Genomic DNA, 20,151 nt, shown 5'->3' with positions numbered 1-20,151 from the left:
GGATCTGGTGACTGTGGACACTACTTGAGTACAGTGACGGATCTGAAGGATGGATCCATGCAAAGATGCCTCACACCAGACAGCATTTTTCCAATCTTCGCTTATCTCATTTTTTTTGAGCCCCTGTCAACTGTAACCTCAGTTTCCTGTTCTTAGCTGACAGCAGTACAGTCTGCTGCTGCTGTAGTGCACCTTCTTCAAGGTTTGACATGTTGTGCATTCAGAGATGCTCTTCTGCATACCTTGGTTTTAACAAGTGGTTATTTCATTGCTGTTGCCTTCAGCTTGAAGCAGTCTGGCAATTCTCCTTTGACCTCTGACATCAACAAGGCATTTTCACCCAGAGAACTGGGGCTCACTAGATATTTTGGACATCAAACGTGAGCAGGCTATCTTGACCATATCTACCGGTGTGAATGCACTGAGCTGATGTCATGGGATTGACTGATTCAAAAACTGAATTTACAAGTAGATGAAGAGGTGTAGCTGATAAAGTGTCCAGTGAGTTTATGAATCACAATGTTTTCAGCATGTTTTATGCTTTTAAATAATGAGTACAAAGTGATAGGATTTCTGCAGTGGCAATAAAAGATAATCGAATAAAGGACAAGCATCTGAAATAGGACATAACTGTCTAGGAAGTCGGGCTTATTGTAGGGGAGATCATGCTTGCTAGGAACTGCTGGGTTCTAATGTTCGCCACATTATCTGAATAAAAATGTCGTTTTTATCTACTGGGATATTAACAGACCCGCGTTTGCTGTGTGGTAATTAGATTGCCACAGAAGGACAAAACAGAGACAGTGACACAGTGACCCTCTTCTGGACTGCACTGCTGATATTGTGCAAAAAGCCCTTGTAGTTGGTGCGGCTACAGCTTTCCAGCATTGTTCTCTATAATAAAAATAAGACAGGAAATACATACTCACAGTACCCTGGGTGTGACAGCATTGTCATCTGCAAGAAAATGGCAAGAGCAGCACAAATGCAAGCTTTTAATTGTCTCATCATTGTCACGCAATAACGACCTACATTTCATTAACCGCTCCTGTACAACGCGTACAGCCGCACGGCACTGACCCGAGCTGACCTTATTCTCTCTAAGGCAGTTTTTATCTCCTCACATCATAGGTCTGAGTTAATCCATAGGCTATGTTTAGCCTTTTCATCAGAATGCATCACTAACTTCGGGCACGGTGAGATTAAATTAGATTATTCATGATGTGTTTTCCAGTTTCCTCGCATGTTCACTGCGGGGGAAAGTAGGCCAGTTTGCGCAGCGGCAGAGCGATAGACCCTCTCTCTCATGTGTCCTCACGTTACACTGTTTCCCTTACATTACATGGCTGTAGGCGGAGGTTAGGGGAGGGGGCGGGGAGCAAGCCTTTTTAGCGCTCTATTTTCTGCCCGCGCGGGCCTCCGTAGAGTCGCTCGCTTCAAACATGGCAGCTTCCATGTGTTAATGTGAGAGCGAACCGCAAGCGGTGTGTAACAGAGAGTAAACAGCTAGCACAGGGGTGCCCGTTGCTTTGGAAACAAAATAATAAAACTTCTGAGAAAACAGGAGAGCCAGTGTCCACGCAGAGGAGGTGACACGGGTAAAAGCACTTAACCTTTGCTTATTTAGCCTAGCTAGTCAACATGCTAATTAGTTTGCGGCGATAATGTGTGTTGTATGCAGAAACGTTACCGTAGTAACATCCGTTTCTGCTCCGTTTCAACAGAGCAGAGATTTACTCACTGTTATTTTATTGAACGACTGAACTGTAGAAGCTACAAAGGTGAGTTAAAAGTACATTTTAGAGGATATTTCATATTCAAGTGCTGAAGGAGTCTTAATCCATCAGTGACTGGGCGAACCTGTACTCTGCAGCAGCTGTGTAAGCCATTTAAAAAGTTAAAACTTCTTTGGGGACTCAAAGGATACCATTAACGTTTTGATGAGCACGATAAACTAGTGTGCTAAAATGCATATGAATGTGTTCATTCACACTCCAGTGAAAGGAAAGGCTCGGGTATGTGGCTTTTTGTCACATCACAAATGAAATATGAGTTTCCAAGTTCGGTCAGAAAACCTATTTACCGTTTAAAGCTTTTCTAAGAACACTAAGAAAATTGCACCTCTCACTTTCATTTATTTTTATTAATCAAAAAAAGTGATTAACAGCTGCTTAGCTGCTCATTCAAAGAAATCAGCTAGAGATCATCTGGTTAATGGTTAATGGCAGAACACCCATTGATTCTTCAAAAGCATGAACTCCAGACGAGTCAAGCTCTACTGATGTGGTATTGTCATGGTTGTAGTGTGTGCTGTCTCACACAAAATAACCCATATTTTTTGAGATCTGATGACTGCCAAGGCTGTAGTGTACCATTAAGAATTGCATGTAACTGCTCTTTATTGAAGGTGTGCGTGATTCAAGTCTGTGTTGAGGAAACTGTGAGGTTGTTCTTTTTTTAAGCCAACATATTACTTAAGACATTTTAAATGTGTGTTTCCTTGCAGCCATTGTGGCTTTATGCTGGTGCGGACAGCCCGGCTGTTCCCCTTCATCATCTCCCATCACCTGCATCCCTCTCGCACGCATTCAGCCGGACACGGATTTCGGTGGAGTGCAGCTGCTGCTAGCAGGGGAGTGAGATTCATGGAAACTGAAGTTCCTGCCTCTAACCCTCCAGCTGCATCTGCTGAATCTTCAGCAGATGGCACGGGCCAGTCCGCCACTATCTCTACAGGTGACCAGGAGAAGATGCCTTCTGTGGGACTGTTACCAGGAGAGACAGTGGTTAAAGAGGGAAAGGCAGCCATCTTGTTCCCCAGTGCCAATGAGGTGTTTTATAACCCAGTGCAGGAGTTCAACAGAGATTTAACGTGAGTATGAACTTCGCCTTTATTGCCACTTGCAAAGTATCCACAACTGTCTCCATGTTAAAAGAAAAACTGATGGAACAGTAACAGTCAAAGTGTGATTTAGATAAAATAAGGTGTCTAAATCCAGGTTTTTCCAGGCTCATTGAGATGTGATATAAGCATGTTTTGACTATGTCATTGACACTTTATGAAACATATTAAAAAGAGACAAGGCCCTACTTGTTGGGTCTATATGTCAGAGAGTTGGACAAGCTAAACTCTGTAGGTATGTAATTAAGACTGATTTTTGTAGCTCTGATTAAATCTAATAATAATAATAATAATTGATTGGATTTATATAGCGCTTTTCAAGGCACCCAAAGCGCTTTACAATGCCACTATTCATTCACTCTCGCATTCACACACTGGTGGAAGCAAGCTACAGTTGTAGTCACAGCTGCCCTGGGGCAGCCTGACAGAAGCGAGCCTGCCATATCGCGCCATCGGCCCCTCTCACCAACACCAGTAGGCGGTAGGGTAAAGTGTCTTGACACAACGACCAGGACACAGAGCCCGGGGATCAAACCGGCAACCTTCTGGTTACAGATGCGCTTCCCAACCCCCTGAGTTGCGGTCGCCCCTAGAATGCAGCTCTGTACCCACTCCTGTAACCTGTGCGGTAGCCTTAAGTATACCCTCCTAACATTAACACTAAAGTGACTCAGTGAACTGTGACATGTGCGTTTAGTAGGAATATGTGGTGTAAATAGAGCGTTTTGTTTAGCACAAGGATATTACTTCTGTAAAACAAATTACAGCAGGTGGTAATTGTGTCTAGCATGCCCATTATACTAATAAAATAGTACGTATTCCCCAAACATATGCACTGTGAACATATGCAGTTTCTTTATTTTCATGGCTCAGATGATCCATGCATTGACTCTGTCCTGAAGTCTCACTTCTTCCTGTGTTTCTGTTATAGTAACTCGTGTTTAATTAATTATCCAGAGCAACACAGACACAAACCAGTATATAATCCCAAGTGCAAAAAGTTGGGACCCTGTGTAAAATGTAAATAAAAACACATTGCAGTGCATAAACTGAGACATTTTATTAAATTATTTGCTCATTTTGAATTTTATGGCAATTGCACGTCTTAAACGTTGGGCTGTGGGGAATAAAGGCTGGAAAAGTAAGTGATACTATAAAGGATCACTCGGACAAACATTTTTCAACTAATTAGGTTATTTGGCAACAGGTCAGTAACATGAAGGAGAATCAAAAAAGCATCTTAGAGAGACAGTTTGTCAGAAATAAAGTTGGCCACAGGTTCACCAATCTGAGAAAAATCAAAATCCAAAAATTCTGTAAAATTACAGAAATCTCTGTGCGGACTGGACAAGGCCATAAATCATTACTGGATGCCCTCAGGCAGCACTGCATTAGAAACAGGCATGTTTTGTTTTAGGGGCCAAAGCCCATTTAAAATGGACTGAGCCAAAGTGGAAAACTGTTCATAATGTGCAATTCTGTTTGGGAAAACGTGAACACTGCATCATTTAACATGGTAGTAGAAGAGTCCCGGTGGTGAAGTGGCCTGCCTCGGGGCAGGATTTCACTTTCATCAGACGGTGACGTCCCTGTGGCTTCATCCATCCTTTATGTACAGTAATAATCTGCTTTTCCTGTCATTTCATTAACAAAAGTGTGTTAATTAATAGAAAAAAGTCACAAAAACCCCTGAAATGCTGGTGACTTTCCCTGGTCAGGGAGAAGATTGTTAGAAATCACTTCTACAGTGGCCTCAAAAGTATTTGCATTGTTAAACAATCAACAAACTTCCTGAGCTTTGTTGACCTTTCTTTTTTACAGGATGAATTTTTAAGAACTTGCCATTAAAACAAAAAACAAACAAAAAACGAACCATAACATATATTTTTTACTACTGGCCACATAGTGGCACAATCGAGACCTGCTCTTTGTTCTCAAGAAACCATCTAGATTCATTAAATGTGTCTTTTTGCAAGGTAGTTTTGAGAGACGAACACTTCAGAGCAACACTCAAGACTGAAAACCTAAAACCTTCAGCAGGACACGGCTGCTCTCTTTACAAAGAAAACTCATCACTCAGTTGCTGTTTGACAACCTTGTTTGAGCATCTTTGGAAAGATCGAGCCACAACTACAAGAAACTACAGAGCAGGATTTGTGATTTTTTTTTTTCGCTCTCTAATTTTCTTATTGGTCTTTCATCTGTGTGGACACATCTCCCGTGTCACAGGAGATGTGTCTGAAGGAGAGAGAAAGTCCTGAGAGTTACTGCTCTGCCTGGACCCCGTTCTCATTTTTCTCTCACGTGTGCGTTTATAAGTAAACATTCCCTTTCTTCTTTCCAGATGTGCTGTGATCACAGAGTTTGCGAGAGAGCTGCTGGCTCAGCGAGGGGTGAAGGTGGTGGTGCCAGGCGAACAGGAGAGGGTGGTGGTCTCTCTGTCAGAGGAGACAAACGAGGCCGAGGCACAGACGGAGGAGAAAAACGGATCAGAGGAGCCAGCTGTAACGGCAGCTGCGGGGGAGAGATGTGAGGTATGTAAGAGTGATTTATTTATGTATTTTTTAGTGCAGTGGCACACCAACAGGCTTTTATTGCTATGTATGAATACAAATGCAGGATTTTAATGGTACATGTATCCAGCTTCTAGTTTAGAAGGTTTTGTTCATGCGTACGATCCAGAACCTGATTTATTCACGTGTGGAAGTTAAATTAAATACCATCTGAAGACTTTAGGATGATAATGAACATGAACAAGGCAGAACAAGTGGTGTACTTGTATTTCTATGTGAATGGTTCTGTATCTAAAAGCCAGGTATTATTACTGCCCAGAGGGACCTCCCATGCTAAAATCATATGCACTGGTTCCAGTGGAAAATCCTTCGATAGAGGCCAATTTCACACTTTGGGGGCCACAAGTGGTCGAGAGGCAATTGGATCATTTTCAAGAAACTTCAAAACATGTTATGAAGTTGATATAATCTCATTAGTGTCATTAGACTGAAGGTTTTTGTCTTTGTTTTGTTAATTAGAACAGTTGCTGGTGATCCCAGCTTTCCCTGAATACAGCTCTCACATTTTTTTAATTAGTTTCAGTTCCACTTTGAGTTGATTAATTCTCAATAAGGAAGGAAAAACATGAGAGCAGCGACCAGCTTCAAAATGAAAATGTTTTTTTGGCTACGTTCACACTGCAGGCGAAAGCACATCAAATCCGATTTTTTTTTTTACCCTATGCGACCCATATCCGATCATGGTATGACAGTGTGAACGGCACAAATCCGATATTTTCAAATCCGATCTGGGTCACTTTCGTATGTGGTACTGAATCCGATACATATCCGATGTTTTAGAAAGCGACTGCTGTTTGAACGGTCAGGTCGCATTAAATCCGTCTTTTACGTCACTGACACAAGACAGACGCCAATTATCAGCGCCAGAGAAGCGCCAGAGAAGACATCGCGAACGCTTCTCTGGCCATCCAGTGTAGATGTCAGTGAAACTGTTGGGAAGACAATGTTGGAGAAACGTGAACATTTTATTTGTACTGTATAATCTGCAGATTCTGACAGAAATCTGCAACTATCCTTTGAAGCACCGCTCCTCTCTAAAACAGCAATAAGGATCATTATTAGGTTATTTACATTATTATGTAAATAACAAAATAACTTAAAGCAAAAATTGGGAAATGTAAAGTCCGAACTCTTTATATTAAGGGCCATCAGTCAAACAATACTGTTTGCTCTGGGTCTAAACAGAGCGCGTTGTGTGTGAAGTCTTCTTTTGCGCATGCGGGCCGCTTTGAGCGTTCACACTAGAGCGCGTTTGCTGTCGCATTTTATTTGTAGTGTGAACACGCAGACAAAAAAATCGGATTTGATCAAAAAATCGGAATTGAGCATTAAGACCTGCAGTGTGAACGTAGCCTTTGAGGGAATATGTACACAGAGGGAGCAACGTTTTCACATTTTCTGTTCCAGCAGTTGTGAATTGACCTGAGAAAAATAAAGAGTTGTTCCATATAAGTAAACATAAAATCCTCCTCAGCACTGTTTCTGTGTCTTCCAGTCAGTCTTTGCATTCTTTTGCAGAGTCGATGATCAATCATGAGCTCAGTGAAGAATGTTGTTGTTAAAGAGTTGGATTCTTTTTTTATTGTTATTATCGAGTTATTGGAGACCAAAATGAAGCGAAATGAGAGTAAATCTAGTTGTAACTGTAAACTTGCTCTCTTGTGGGAAAATCTTACTCAAGGTTTAGGAGTGCTTATGGGAATTTTTGAGCATTCTTGTAGAAGTGTATTGTGAGGTGAGACACAGATATTGGATGAGAAGCCCTGGCTAACAGTCTCCACTCTAATTCATCCCGAAGGTGTTCTGTTGAGTTGAGGTCAGGATTCTGTGAAAGCCAGTCAAGTTGTTCCAAACCAAACTCGCTCATCCGTGTCTTTATGGACTTTGCTTTGTGCACTGATGTGCAGTCATGCTGGAACAGGAAGGGGCCATCCCCAAACTGTTCCCACAAATTTGCTTGTTTTTATACACCTGTGGCCTTGGAAGTGATAGGAACACCTGAATTATATCAGAGACTACTACACCATATATTTGGAAGATGTGGTGTATATTCAAAAACGTAAAGCAACTCTTTGATTAAAGAGCTCGTAATTTTTGGCCGGCAATGTGTAATTTTCGTTTTCAGGACTTGTTTCTGTTGCTGCCAAGAGGCCAAAGAGTGCGTGTGTGTGTCTTTGTGGAACGTTAAGTGTGTTTCCCCAAACCTTTTGTGTCAGCGTGGTCTGCGTGTCCTGGAGGGCCTAGCAGCATCTGGTTTGCGCTCGGTGCGTTTTGCTCTGGAGGTCCCAGGCCTGCAGAGCGTCACTGCCAACGACTTCTCTGCTAAGGCGGCGGCTCTGATCGCCAGGAATGCCCAGTACAACGGAGTGAGCCACCTGCTCCAGGCCAGCTGCAGAGATGCCAGGTATGACTAGTCAGCATGTTCTGCTGCTTTACTTCCCACTTTTATCAGCTCCACTGTTCAGTACCATCTTCTTTCCCCCCCATTACTTCTTGTTTCATTGTTCTTCACTTTTGACCTTTGACCTCCTGTTCACATTTCTCATGAGCATCTTTTTTTGTTGCTTTTATCCAAATTTACCATTTAAGATAAATAAATAAAAATTTCTCTCTCGGGTTTTAAACACAGCATGCTGATGTATGACATGCGAGCGAAGAAGGATCGCTATGACGTCATTGATCTGGATCCCTACGGTAGCCCGGCCTCTTTCCTGGATGCTGCCGTTCAGTCTGTCAGTGAAGGAGGTGGGTAGTTCACCGTAGCAGCTCCTCTAGGTTTCATCCCTTTCAGGGATGTGGAAAGTTTCAGATCACTGTTGTAACTGCAAATATTCAACTAGTGCAGAGGCTGCTGACACATGCATGTATGCAGTCTTTTAAAAAGCCAACAGCATGGTGCATGTGTGTGATAGACTAAATGTTAACTGGCTGAAAGTTTCAATTAAATGTGATTTTTATAGCAACAAATCACAACAACAGCCACCTCTAGGTGCTTCATATTCTAAAGTAAAGATCGTACACTAAGGAGCTCGGTAAAGTGCTCCTTGCCAGCTTAATGGCCTGTTGTATGTAGCCCAATAATGGAGGTAGAAGCTGACACCACACGGAGCTGTTTTCAACACTGCGTTGCATCTGAAGTGAATTCAGATTACTTTTCAAAATTCACCATAAAATCAGTTTGGCAGCTGCTCAGAAGTGGGCGAGAGATTGTTAGTGAAATAATTCTTGTTTGGTTTGATCCACTTTAAGTGTCAAAATCACTTTGTTTGTCACAAAGCAGAGAATAGTGTGTGTGTGTGTGTGTGTGTGTGTGTGTGTGTGTGTGTGTGTGTGTGTGTGTGTGTGTGTGTGTGTGTGTGTCTTTTTGTGTATATGTATGATGCCTAATCTACACGGTTAAGCTGCCACTGCAGGTTTATAAATTTCAGTCTTTTAGATTTCTCGTCTTCTCTCTCCCCCCCCCCCCCCCCCCCCCCCCCCCCCCCAGGTCTTTTATGTATAACCTGTACAGACATGGCGGTGATGGCAGGAAACAGTGGAGAAACTTGCTACAGCAAATACGGTTCAGTCTCCATCAAAGCCAAATATTGTCATGAAATGGTGAGGGCACAGAGTATACACACAAACAAACACTCTCCACACTCTGGCTCACTCTCAGAAATGTGAAAATGACACATTGCAGTACATGCACAGTCATGTTTGCATTAGTGTGTAAGCATGCAGAATGTATCTGAGTGAGACGGTGACGCTGTAAGTAATCGTACGTTCAATTTAGCCAAGTGAGTTTTCGTGACGTCAAAAACAAATGATATTTTATTCTTGTTGTGATTGTCTGAGGTTATAATCCTTCAGTGTGCACACTTTGGGAAAAGAAATAGCAGAGCAATGATTGGCTACCTCTCCAGAAGTTCCTCTTCTTGTGGATCATCTCCAGCTCCTCCATTTTGGACCGCAGATGGTGACTCTACTTTCTGTTCAACCTGAAGGCATCAAGCCTGCACTTGCTTCAGGTACAGTGTAAGTTGGACCTCCGGCTAGTAACGGATCACCGGGACAGCCGTCACCAGCTGCAGTCCAAGATGTTGGAGTCAGTTTCGGGATGAGAGACTCAGAATTGACTGTTTTATTACATGTAATTAGAAAACTCCCTGAAAAGCCTTCAGTTGATCCAAAATGATGCAGCGAGAGTACTGACAGGGACTAGAAAGGAAGAACATATTTCTCCTGTTTTGGCTTCTCTTCACTGGCTCCCTGTTAAATCCAGGACATAAAAGATCTTTAATAATCATCCCCCATCTTATCTTAAAAACCTCAGAGTACTGTATCACCCCAGTAGATAACTTCACTCTCAGACTGCAGGCTTACTTGTGGCTCCCTTTCCTGTTGAGATTTGGGAGACAAACACTCTCTACCTTTAAGATTAGGCTTAAAACTTTCCTTTTTGATAAGGGATAAAGTTAGGGTTGGATCAGGTGACCCCGAATCCTCCCTTATATATGCAGCAATAGGCCTTGGCTGCTCGGTGCTTCCCCTGATCCACTGGGTGTTTCTTCTAAACTCATTATGTGTTTAATTATTAGTAATTGATTAATCTTTGGATCACGTTCACAGTATGCCTTTGTCTCGTCTCCCTCCCCTCATCCCAACGGGTCACAGCAGATGGCCCCGCCCCTCCCTGAGCCTGGTTCTGCTGGAGGTTTCTTCCTGTTAAAAGGGAGTTTTTCTTTCCCACCATCACTAAGTGCTTTCTCATGTTTTGTCAGATTTGTGAGTTTTCTCTGTATTATTGCAGGGTCTTTACCTTTATAATATAAGGAGACTGTTGTTGTGATTTGGCACTATATAAATAAAAATGAATTGGATTGAAATGAAATATTAGTAAAATAACAAAATATATGCAAAAAATACAGAAAAAAGTAAAAGACATAAAATATATACCACACAATTCTACATGTTTGAAAAGCAGAAGGATAAATTTTACACTTATTTGATGAGTGAAAGTCACGACTGTTACCTGCCTGTAGGGAAACATGAGACAGGAAGACTGTAGGTGGCTTTTTAAAATAAGGGTGAAGGGCTTATCGAGTCATCTAAGTCAAACATGCAGCTGTCTCAGTGGGATCCAGATGGATAACAATAAATTACACAGTATGCTTGGGCAACCATCCAAAGAGTCATCGTGTAGACAACGCCGTTCTCGTTGAATATTTTCTTTGGCAGAAATACAAGAAAAGAGCAACTGGTGAATGTGTTTGCACCACAGCCAGAACATGTGTGGTGTTCTCATAAAGGTCTTTTCTTCTTTTTCCCACCTTCTCATGTGCTATCATGATCTGATTTCATGCTGCATATAGCACAAGTAGTTTTCCACACAGTAGTGGAATTCACACAATCTCTAGCTGTGAGTGGCAGTAATGGAACATAAATGCAAGGATCATTAAAAAAAACTCATAAATTCTATTTGATTTGATGAAAAAGAAACCCCTCTGCAGCTGAATAAAACTTCTTATCCAACATAATTTCCTCACATCCCTGTAAACAGATCCGAGATGTTTTCCAGATTTTCACAGCAAGAGAAAAAAAAAAGTGCTGAATACGTGCCTCTCTCCATCTTTGAACTCCAGGCTCTGCGTATCATCCTGCACAGTTTGGACCAGAGGGCAGGAGTGTACCAGCGATACATCCAGCCCCTGCTGTCCGTCAGCGTCGACTTTTACATTCGAGTCTTCGTCCGCGTCTTCACAGGACAGGCTACAGTCAAAAACTCAGCCAGGTGCTCGCTCACACACACGCACGCACTGTCTGCTAACAAAGGCTGATCTATCCTGTGTGATGAAAGATGAATGATCCTGAAACTGGGTCACTGCAGGAACAAATGCACAAAGTAACAGCAGCAGGGGGATTTGTGAGGGTAAAAGTAAAGTGCTAATAGAATAATAGAAATCTGGGTACGTGACACTAAAAGATGATATTATGACTGATGTGCTCAGTATTGAAACACAAAATGACACTGCAGTTGAGTCCCGTCTCTCTTTGTTGCAGTAAGCAGGCGCTGGTGTACAACTGTGTCGGCTGCGGGGCTTTCCACTTGCAGAGAATGGGCAGGAGAACAAGCAACGGAAAACAGTGAGACACTAAACACTCTGCTGCTGCTTCTAATGAGGTTCTGTGTGTGATGGTTCAGTCGAGGTGTGCTCATCAGTGAACTGGCGGCTTGAAATAAAGTCCTCAGTTTATGGTGTTTCTGTTTCTTTTTGGATGTAAAAATCTTAGGTTGAACTCAATCAAAAGGTTGACTTCAAGGAGCCATGGATGGATACGTTTGGCTAAATGCTTTACTATTAAATGTGAGGTTTGCTGTTCAGAGAACCCCTCTGTGTTACTTGATGATCACTGCGTGCGGTAAAGTCGATGTCTGTTTGATTTCAGCATGAAGTATTCTGCTGCCACCGGGCCACCGGTTGGACCAGAATGTGAGCACTGCGGACAGAGACATCAGGTGATGCACAAACACGTCACGTCAGTGTGCTAGCATTCGCTCTGGGTTACAGTTTTTGTTTTGGTGGTTATGGCAGAAATGTCCCACTTCTCAAGCATATGATCACTGATACATTCACAGTACTTGGCTGGGCCTCCTCCTTACCACATATTACTGTATGGAGGCGATCAGCTTTTGGCCCTGCTGAGGTGTTACTGAAGCCCAGGTTGCTTTGACAGCTGCCTTCAGCTTGTCGGGTGGATCTTCCTCTTGAAAATACTTCACAGATTCTGTGTGGGGTTTACGCTAATCGAGCACAGTAATAACATGGTTGGCAAACCATTTGGTACTAGTTTTGGCACTGTGGGGAGGTGCTAAGTGCTGCTGGGAAGTGAAATTAGCATTTCTATAAAATGTCTTAGCAGATGGAATAATGAAGTACTCTAAAATCGCCTTCATTGACTTTGCAGCACAAGTTATCAGACTGTGGAAACTGTGGATTCAATTGAAAAACATCAGAATGTCGAGTGTAGTGCTGGTTCATGCAGGACTAACACCAATCACATCAGCTGATCTTATGTTTGTAATACAGAGCACAGTTTTGAAGCTGTTTTGTCCTACCTAGAGTTTGTGGGCATCTGTAGGTTGCCTAGCAACCCAACTCCACCTGTTGTGCTGTGTCCAGTCAAATCAGTGTGGTTGTGTTGTCATTTACAGGGAGTGCAGAATTATTAGGCAAGTTGTATTTTTGAGGAATAGTTTTATTATTGAACAACAACCATGTTCTCAATGAACCCAAAAAACTCATTAATATCAAAGCTGAATGTTTTTGGAAGTAGTTTTTAGTTTTAGCTATTTTAGGGGGATATCTGTGTGTGCAGGTGACTATTACTGTGCATAATAATTAGGCAACTTAACAAAAAACAAATATATACCCATTTCAATTATTTATTTTTACCAGTGAAACCAATATAACATCTCCACATTCACAAATATACATTTCTGACATTCAAAAACAAAACAAAAACAAATCAGCGACCAATATAGCCACCTTTCTTTGCAAGGACACTCAAAAGCCTGCCATCCATGGATTCTGTCAGTGTTTTGATCTGTTCACCATCAACATTGCGTGCAGCAGCAACCACAGCCTCCCAGACACTGTTCAGAGAGGTGTACTGTTTTCCCTCCTTGTAAATCTCACATTTGATGATGGACCACAGGTTCTCAATGGGGTTCAGATCAGGTGAACAAGGTGGCCATGTCATTAGTTTTTCTTCTTTTATACCCTTTCTTGCCAGCCACGCTGTGGAGTACTTGGACGCGTGTGATGGAGCATTGTCCTGCATGAAAATCATGTTTTTCTTGAAGGATGCAGACTTCTTCCTGTACCACTGCTTGAAGAAGGTGTCTTCCAGAAACTGGCAGTAGGACTGGGAGTTGAGCTTGACTCCATCCTCAACCCGAAAAGGCCCCACAAGCTCATCTTTGATGATACCAGCCCAAACCAGTACTCCACCTCCACCTTGCTGGCGTCTGAGTCGGACTGGAGCTCTCTGCCCTTTACCAATCCAGCCACGGGCCCATCCATCTGGCCCATCAAGACTCACTCTCATTTCATCAGTCCATAAAACCTTAGAAAAACCAGTCTTGAGATATTTCTTGGCCCAGTCTTGACGTTTCAGCTTGTGTGTCTTGTTCAGTGGTGGTCGTCTTTCAGCCTTTCTTACCTTGGCCATATCTCTGAGTATTGCACACCTTGTGCTTTTGGGCACTCCAGTGATGTTGCAGCTCTGAAATATGGCCAAACTGGTGGCAAGTGGCATCTTGGCAGCTGCACGCTTGACTTTTCTCAGTTCATGAGCAGTTATTTTGCGCCTTGGTTTTTCCACACGCTTCTTGCGACCCTGTTGACTATTTTGAATGAAACGCTTGATTGTTCGATGATCACGCTTCAGAAGCTTTGCAATTTTCAGACTGCTGCATCCCTCTGCAAGATATCTCACTATTTTTGACTTTTCTGAGCCTGTCAAGTCCTTCTTTTGACCCATTTTGCCAAAGGAAAGGACGTTGCCTAATAATTATGCACACCTGATATAGGGTGTTGATGTCATTAGACCACACCCCTTCTCATTACAGAGATTCACATCACCTAATATGCTTAATTGGTAGTAGGCTTTCGAGCCTATACAGCTTGGAGTAAGACAACATGCATGAAGAGGATGATGTGGACAAAATACTCATTTGCCTAATAATTCTCTACTCCCTGTATGGCTGCTCTGTTCTCTCACCTGGCTTTCCATATGACCGGTCCCAGAGCAGCGCCAAGTGGCCACATAAATGACTGCTGATGGAACAAAACAGTCTGACTGTAGAGGTTCTGACTGAAATGTGATTCTATTGTATTTGGGAACAAATGTAAAGGTAGCTGACTTTTTTTTCTCCATTAAAGTTTTTTTAAAATGACTTTAAAGTCAAGGGTGCAGTGGCCCACTTAAAACCAGAAAAATCCCACAGGGACCTCCCAAAGTTTTCACTCTAATCAAAATACAAGAGAGAAAGATGGATTCATTGAAATTTTCATTCAAGAAACATAAACGACTCTGGCTGTTGGCTATTAATTGCTAATGCTACCCAGTCACATGCACCGTGTTAAAGCAACACACCTGCCAAACAGGGCATCAACTTCAATATAATAGCAGTGAATTTAGGTTGGAGTAATGAGTAATATCACAAACTAACCACCTGCTATTACCAGCTTTAATTCACTTTTTTATTGAAATAAATAAATTTATATAAATGTATTACTGTACATAGATGTAAGTTCAAGCTGACTGCCTGCATTACCCTTGCAACTCACCAGGGGTCCCCAGCACATACTTTGGGAATCACTGACTTAAATGGTTTATATGTCCATAAACTGGCCTGCTTGTTTCTGGTTGTTACTGTGTGGGCATGCATAAAACTCCATTTGAAGCCTCTACCTCTCCTCTTTGCAGCTGGGCGGTCCGATCTGGGCAGAGTCCATCCACGACCTGGAGTTCGTCCAGAAGGTTTTGTCTGCCGTGTTGGGGAACCCTTGCAGGTTTGGGACATCTAAACGCATTGAGGGCGTGCTGAGCATGGTGACTGAGGTACTCATTCCCTTTCTTATATATGCTCTCACTGCTGGAACAGGTGCTATTTAATGGGATTGTCCCGTGGGTGTGGTTGGTGGCGTTAGCCGGCTTTTTGTTGTGTGAGATAGACTGTGATCACGTTTCAGTCGTAGTTTCCTGTCAGACTGAAGCTTCATTGCCTGTGACGTGCTCTGTGTTTCAGGAGTTGGAGGATGTGCCGCTTTATTACACCGTGGACAATCTGAGCAGCACGATGCACTGCAATACTCCATCCCTGCTCCAGTTTAGGTACACACACACACACACACACACACACACACACACACACACACACACACACACACACACACACACACACACACACACAGTTTGCATCAACTGATGGTCTGTATGCATTTCTTAAAGACTTACAACTCATGCTTTCTTAAATTTAGTTGTAGGTCGTAAGCTGCGACCGCACAGGAAGTGATTCACTCGATGCATGTCACTTTGAAGCAGTTGGCAGCGGTTATTTCACCCGCAGTCATTTTTGATCGTGGAGTGTTGTTCACGCGCTCTCTGATTGCCACTTCGCTTCGCTGGTTGATACAGCTTTACTGTGAAAGAACTCTTTGCAAATGTGTAATTGTGTAACTACACACAGACACTGTTAGACACTACTGTCTTTAAAAAAAAGTTTTTATTTGATTAGAGAATTGTCAGTGACAGCAAAATGTATTCTTTAGAAAGGTGTCACACACCCAGAAAGGTTACAAAGCACTGTGTAACACACACACACACACACACACACACACACACACACACACACACACACACACACTTTGCTGATAGAAGGAAGTCAGCAGTAACTTGAAAGAGCATCTCTTTCCACACGACATATCAAACCTTGATATTGAAATCTGACACACGGCTTTGACTGAGGCATACCACCTGTTGTTGCAATCTTTTGTTTGCAAGGGTCAGCCAATCAGAAGAAACAATCCTGAAAGGGGAGAGGGGAAGGCAAGGGAGCTGAAATGGCTTCTTTCAGACAGACGATGAACTCGGCTGCTGCACCAAAGCCCTGGATCAAATTAATAAGAATATTTTGATTATTTTAAACTGTCAAGTATACAAAGCTCCAGTATAATCCTTAAATAAAAAATATGGAGTTGGAAATGAGCATAGCTGCCCCCGCTTTAAAGCTCTCATCCATTTATATCTAACACGGAGTCTGTGGCATCTTCTACCTTGTTGTTTAGGTTATTCTCCTGCTGTGCATGTGTGAATGTCCACATTTGTTTGTTTTCAGTGATTCCAGGAGGAAAAAAAATATCTTACCCGTGGCTTTCCGTTTGTCTGTTTGTAGGGAAAACCTTCCTCCTCTCACATTTCTCACAAACTGAATCATCAGAGCATCCTTCCTCTATCTCACTCTTTTCAGGTCTGCTCTCCTCCATGCTGGCCACAGGGTCTCCCTCTCTCACGCCTGTAAAAACGCCATCAAAACAGACGCCCCTCCTGCAGCCATCTGGGACATCATGCGATGCTGGGTAAACTTTACAGGAGAAAAAGAAAAGCTATTTTTTGTAATCCTGAACACAGCCACACGCTGTTGTTGCTTAAACATTTCCATGTCCTGCTGGAAATGTCGACACTAAATAAAAAGTGAACATGCTTATTCAGAATCGTGTAACACATTTAAAGTCACACATGCATGTTTGATGATCTGCTGCAGGAGAAAATCAACCCTGTAAAGAGGGAGAAATTATCTCCGACCAGCCCCGCATTCAAGATCCTCTCCACTGAGCCCAGGTGAGCCACTTTGAGCCATCAGGAGCACATTTACCGCTTTAAAAGATTCCACTGTCTCTGAAAAATGCACAGCCCTAACCTGCAGATCTGTAATGTTTGTGTGTTTGTAGCTTTGAGGCCTGTTTCACTGTAAGGGAGGACGCCAACCCTCAGTCCCGTAAGCGCCACCTGACCCGGTTCCAGGAGAATCCTCAGGCCTTCTGGGGACCCAAAGCTCGCGCCAAAGCTGGGTAACCATAACAACAAGTTTGTTCGTTTTTTTTAATAGTCCAGAGGTCACAAGTGTCACATGCTGATGTTTCCAAAGCAGCTAAAATGTGTGTCAGTTGAATCAAGAAGTACGGTGGCCTTGAGTGGTCAAACACACTGCAACTTCAGAAAAAACTGCAAAGACGCACAAAACACAACAGAAATACGAGGGCAAACCCAGAACTAAGGTCTCCAAAGCAGTGGTGACGTAGAGAAACTGTTCATACGGCTGTTTGCCACACTGTTGTGATCGGTGCTTCCTCCACTCCCGAACAAGCATGCGCAGCTTCGCTGGGACGCTCCATCTTGGCTTGGCAGCCCTATGAAAATGGAGCTCTCGCTGAACGCTACCGCCAAGTGCGTGCAGGGGGTATTGTTGGTTGACTTTCTGCCACAATAAATGCTGACAGGTACTGTGAAACACTGAAAAAAACTCAGAAGGGCAATTCAGAACCAGAGAAGAGGAATGCTGAGCAAGGGCGTAAGCATTCTCCACGACAACGCGCGACCGCACATCGCTCGTCAAATTGTCACTCTCCTGCAAAACTTTGGTTGGAACTTCATCACCCACCCATCCTACAATCCGGACTAGGCACCCAGTGACTCCCACCTGTTCCTAAAGTTGAAAGAATATTTGTCCAGAAGGTGATTGTGTGGCGCCAGCAAGCGGGTATGACATGGGCATTGTAAAACTGCCACAGCATCTGCAAAAATGCAGCGAGTGAAATGGTGATTATGTAGAAAAATAAATAATTCTTCAACCTTTAAAATGATGTAAATATTTCTAAAACGATAGGTGACCTTACTTTTGAGATTGCCCTCGTAGGAAAAAACCCCAAACCTTAAATACCCTGGATTAGTTTAGTTACTTAAAGTAGTCCTGAGTTTTTCTTTGGAGAGAAAAAAAAGCTGTGTCCATGTTCTTCCAGTGTTCTTTGTTTCTTGCACATGTTGCTCCTTCTATCATCTCCACTTATTTATTTTTTTTATTCTCTTTTCTCTGGTTTCCTGTTAATCTTTCTCCTCATTTGTTCTCTCCTTCAGTGGTGGAATCTCTGCTGACCTGCAAGACAAGAGGAAAAAGTTCCAGAACAAGAGAAAGAACCAGATCACAGACTCTTCTCAGCTCAAGACCTTCCCCTGCAAGAAGTTCAAACAGGTCAGATTTACTAAACACAACCTAAATACACTTTTTTTTTTTTTTTTACATTAAAAACTCTTAAATAGTGCTTTTACCTGCATCCCACTCAACTGAAGGTGAAAATGGTGACTAGCTGGTGAACATAGCATAACATTTTGGTAATGACTTGGTGGAGACCAAAATGATGCTGTTCTTGTGGCTGCTGGGCATTTAAAGCTAAGAGGCCATCTGTGCAAAAGGCTGCCCACCCCAGGCATGGTTCTGCTCAGAGGGGTTTTCTCACAAACTAGGAGTACGTGAAAAGGGTTTCTGCCTGTTTAACATTTAGAACTATGTTTGTGCACAGCACAGTAAAATGAGAGGAAGAGCAGAAAGCATCATTACTGTTGCAGCAGCTGACGGAGTCGCTGCAGGTGAGGATCGCTTCAGCACGTCGGGTTCTTTATCATACTGTTGGCACACTCAAGTCCCTCTGAATTAAAGGCAGGCAATTACCTAAATACTAATTAGTCCCGTAAAGTCTCGATGTCCTGGGCGGAAAATGAAACGGCAGACTCGTGCTGACGAATTAGTCTTCTCCATAGGTTGCTTTGGCAGGTCGCCACACACTGCTGGTTTCCTGCCAGAGAAGCTGCGCGCTGCCTCGGCAGCCACAGCCAAAACATACTGCTGGCTGTTCAGACGTTACTACATCAGAATCCAACAGCTTTCATGAGTATTTCTTTATTTTTGTCTTTCAGGGAACATGTACCCACGGAGACGAGTGCTGCTACTTCCATGACTCGGAGCAGACAAATGAACAGAAAACAGAGTGATGACTCTATATTTTTCCTTTATTTTAAAATAATCTTATTTCTGGAATTTGAATGGATGTTTGAATGTTGCGCAGCAGACTGTTTTGGCTTTTAAAAGTTACTGTACATAACATTTCCATGATTTAGTTCTATACCAGAGGGTTTTTTCTTTTTGACTGTCAGCCTGTGTTCACACCAATAAAGTCATTGCTGTGAGACTGTTTTTGATATTCATTTCATTTCATTTCATTTCATTTCATTTTTATTTATTTCACACTTGGTACTACAAATCAAACAAAACAACCACATCTTCTATCAACAAAACACAACAACCATGTGTGAAAAGGAGCAGGAAGAAGAAAATATTCTTATTAAACCCTGCCCCCTATCTACCATCGAACTTATATCACCGATGGGCACCAAAAATCAGGAACAAACTAATATTGACATTTCTCTCCGGTCGAATCCCAAACCAACATCACATTCATTCGCATTCTTCATACTGAGTTATCGTTTTAAACATATAACACTTTTTAAAACATTGTAGATTTATACAATTCTTTAAATTATAATGAAGTGAATTCCACAGTCTTATACCCCTAACCGTTGTGCTCATTAATCTTTGTGTAGTCCTGGCTAACTGATGTTTAAAATAAAATTTCCTTCTATTCTCTTCTCCCCTTGAACACATCAAAAATACTCTTTGTAACTTAAAAGGCAAAATATTATTTTTAGCCTTAAACATATTCATAAATAACATCAGGTGGACGATTATAATCTGACACACCTTTGTCACTCAAAAGGTCAAATCGTTATGAAAAGCACCTCTTTGTATAGTTTTCTTTACGTTTCCACTACAAAAACAGTTGCTTGTATAGCACCTCAGCAGCCATTTAGCTTCTCACACTAAAAAAAACACCAAAAAACCCTTTTTGATCATCCGAGGCTTCACATCGCTGCGTGGTTGAAGACACGCTGGAGACAGCAGGCACAGATGACGGTCACTGGAAAAGGTCTGCAGCAGCAACAGCACAACATCTGTTCTGATGTCAGATTATCAGCAGTTAAATGCTGCTTCACTGATTATACACAAGATTTGTGGCA

At 42.4% G+C, this 20,151-nt stretch overlaps 1 protein-coding gene across 2 annotated transcripts; it reads left to right on the top strand.

Annotated features, from left to right (window-relative positions):
• Positions 1-1,418: 1,418 nt before the first annotated feature.
• On the top strand, positions 1,419-19,257 carry trmt1 (tRNA methyltransferase 1). 2 transcript variants are annotated; one of them, XM_080879763.1, is made up of 17 exons: positions 1,419-1,598; positions 1,725-1,781; positions 2,507-2,872; positions 5,247-5,436; positions 7,692-7,879; positions 8,105-8,220; positions 8,963-9,075; positions 11,100-11,248; positions 11,518-11,601; positions 11,905-11,974; positions 14,950-15,084; positions 15,272-15,357; positions 16,493-16,601; positions 16,787-16,863; positions 16,974-17,093; positions 18,157-18,271; positions 18,994-19,257. In XM_080879763.1, exons 3-17 carry the CDS (start codon positions 2,520-2,522, stop codon positions 19,066-19,068), a joined length of 1,980 nt encoding a protein of 659 aa, XP_080735889.1. In that variant the 5' UTR covers positions 1,419-1,598; positions 1,725-1,781; positions 2,507-2,519; the 3' UTR covers positions 19,069-19,257. The 2 variants fall into 2 exon arrangements, with proteins under 2 accessions (XP_080735889.1, XP_080735888.1); XM_080879762.1 differs by lacking the exon at positions 1,725-1,781.
• The last annotated feature ends 894 nt before the right edge of the window (positions 19,258-20,151 follow it).

This window comes from Rhamphochromis sp. 'chilingali' (assembly GCF_963969265.1).
Source record: "Rhamphochromis sp. 'chilingali' genome assembly, chromosome: 4".
NCBI classification, from domain to species: Eukaryota; Metazoa; Chordata; class Actinopteri; order Cichliformes; family Cichlidae; genus Rhamphochromis; species Rhamphochromis sp. 'chilingali'.
Note: the sequence above shows the minus strand (reverse complement) of the source record. Positions and strands in the feature narration are given on the sequence as shown.

Excerpts from the sequence above, each read along its gene's own strand:
- trmt1 (XM_080879762.1), top strand. The coding sequence starts at position 2,520 with ATGCTGGTGCGGACAGCCCGGCTGTTCCCCTTCATCATCTCCCATCAC. Across the intron at positions 7,880-8,104 it reads GCCAGCTGCAGAGATGCCAG|CATGCTGATGTATGACATGC; the intron begins GTATGACTAGTC and ends TTTTAAACACAG. Across the intron at positions 9,076-11,099 it reads CCAAATATTGTCATGAAATG|GCTCTGCGTATCATCCTGCA; the intron begins GTGAGGGCACAG and ends TTTGAACTCCAG.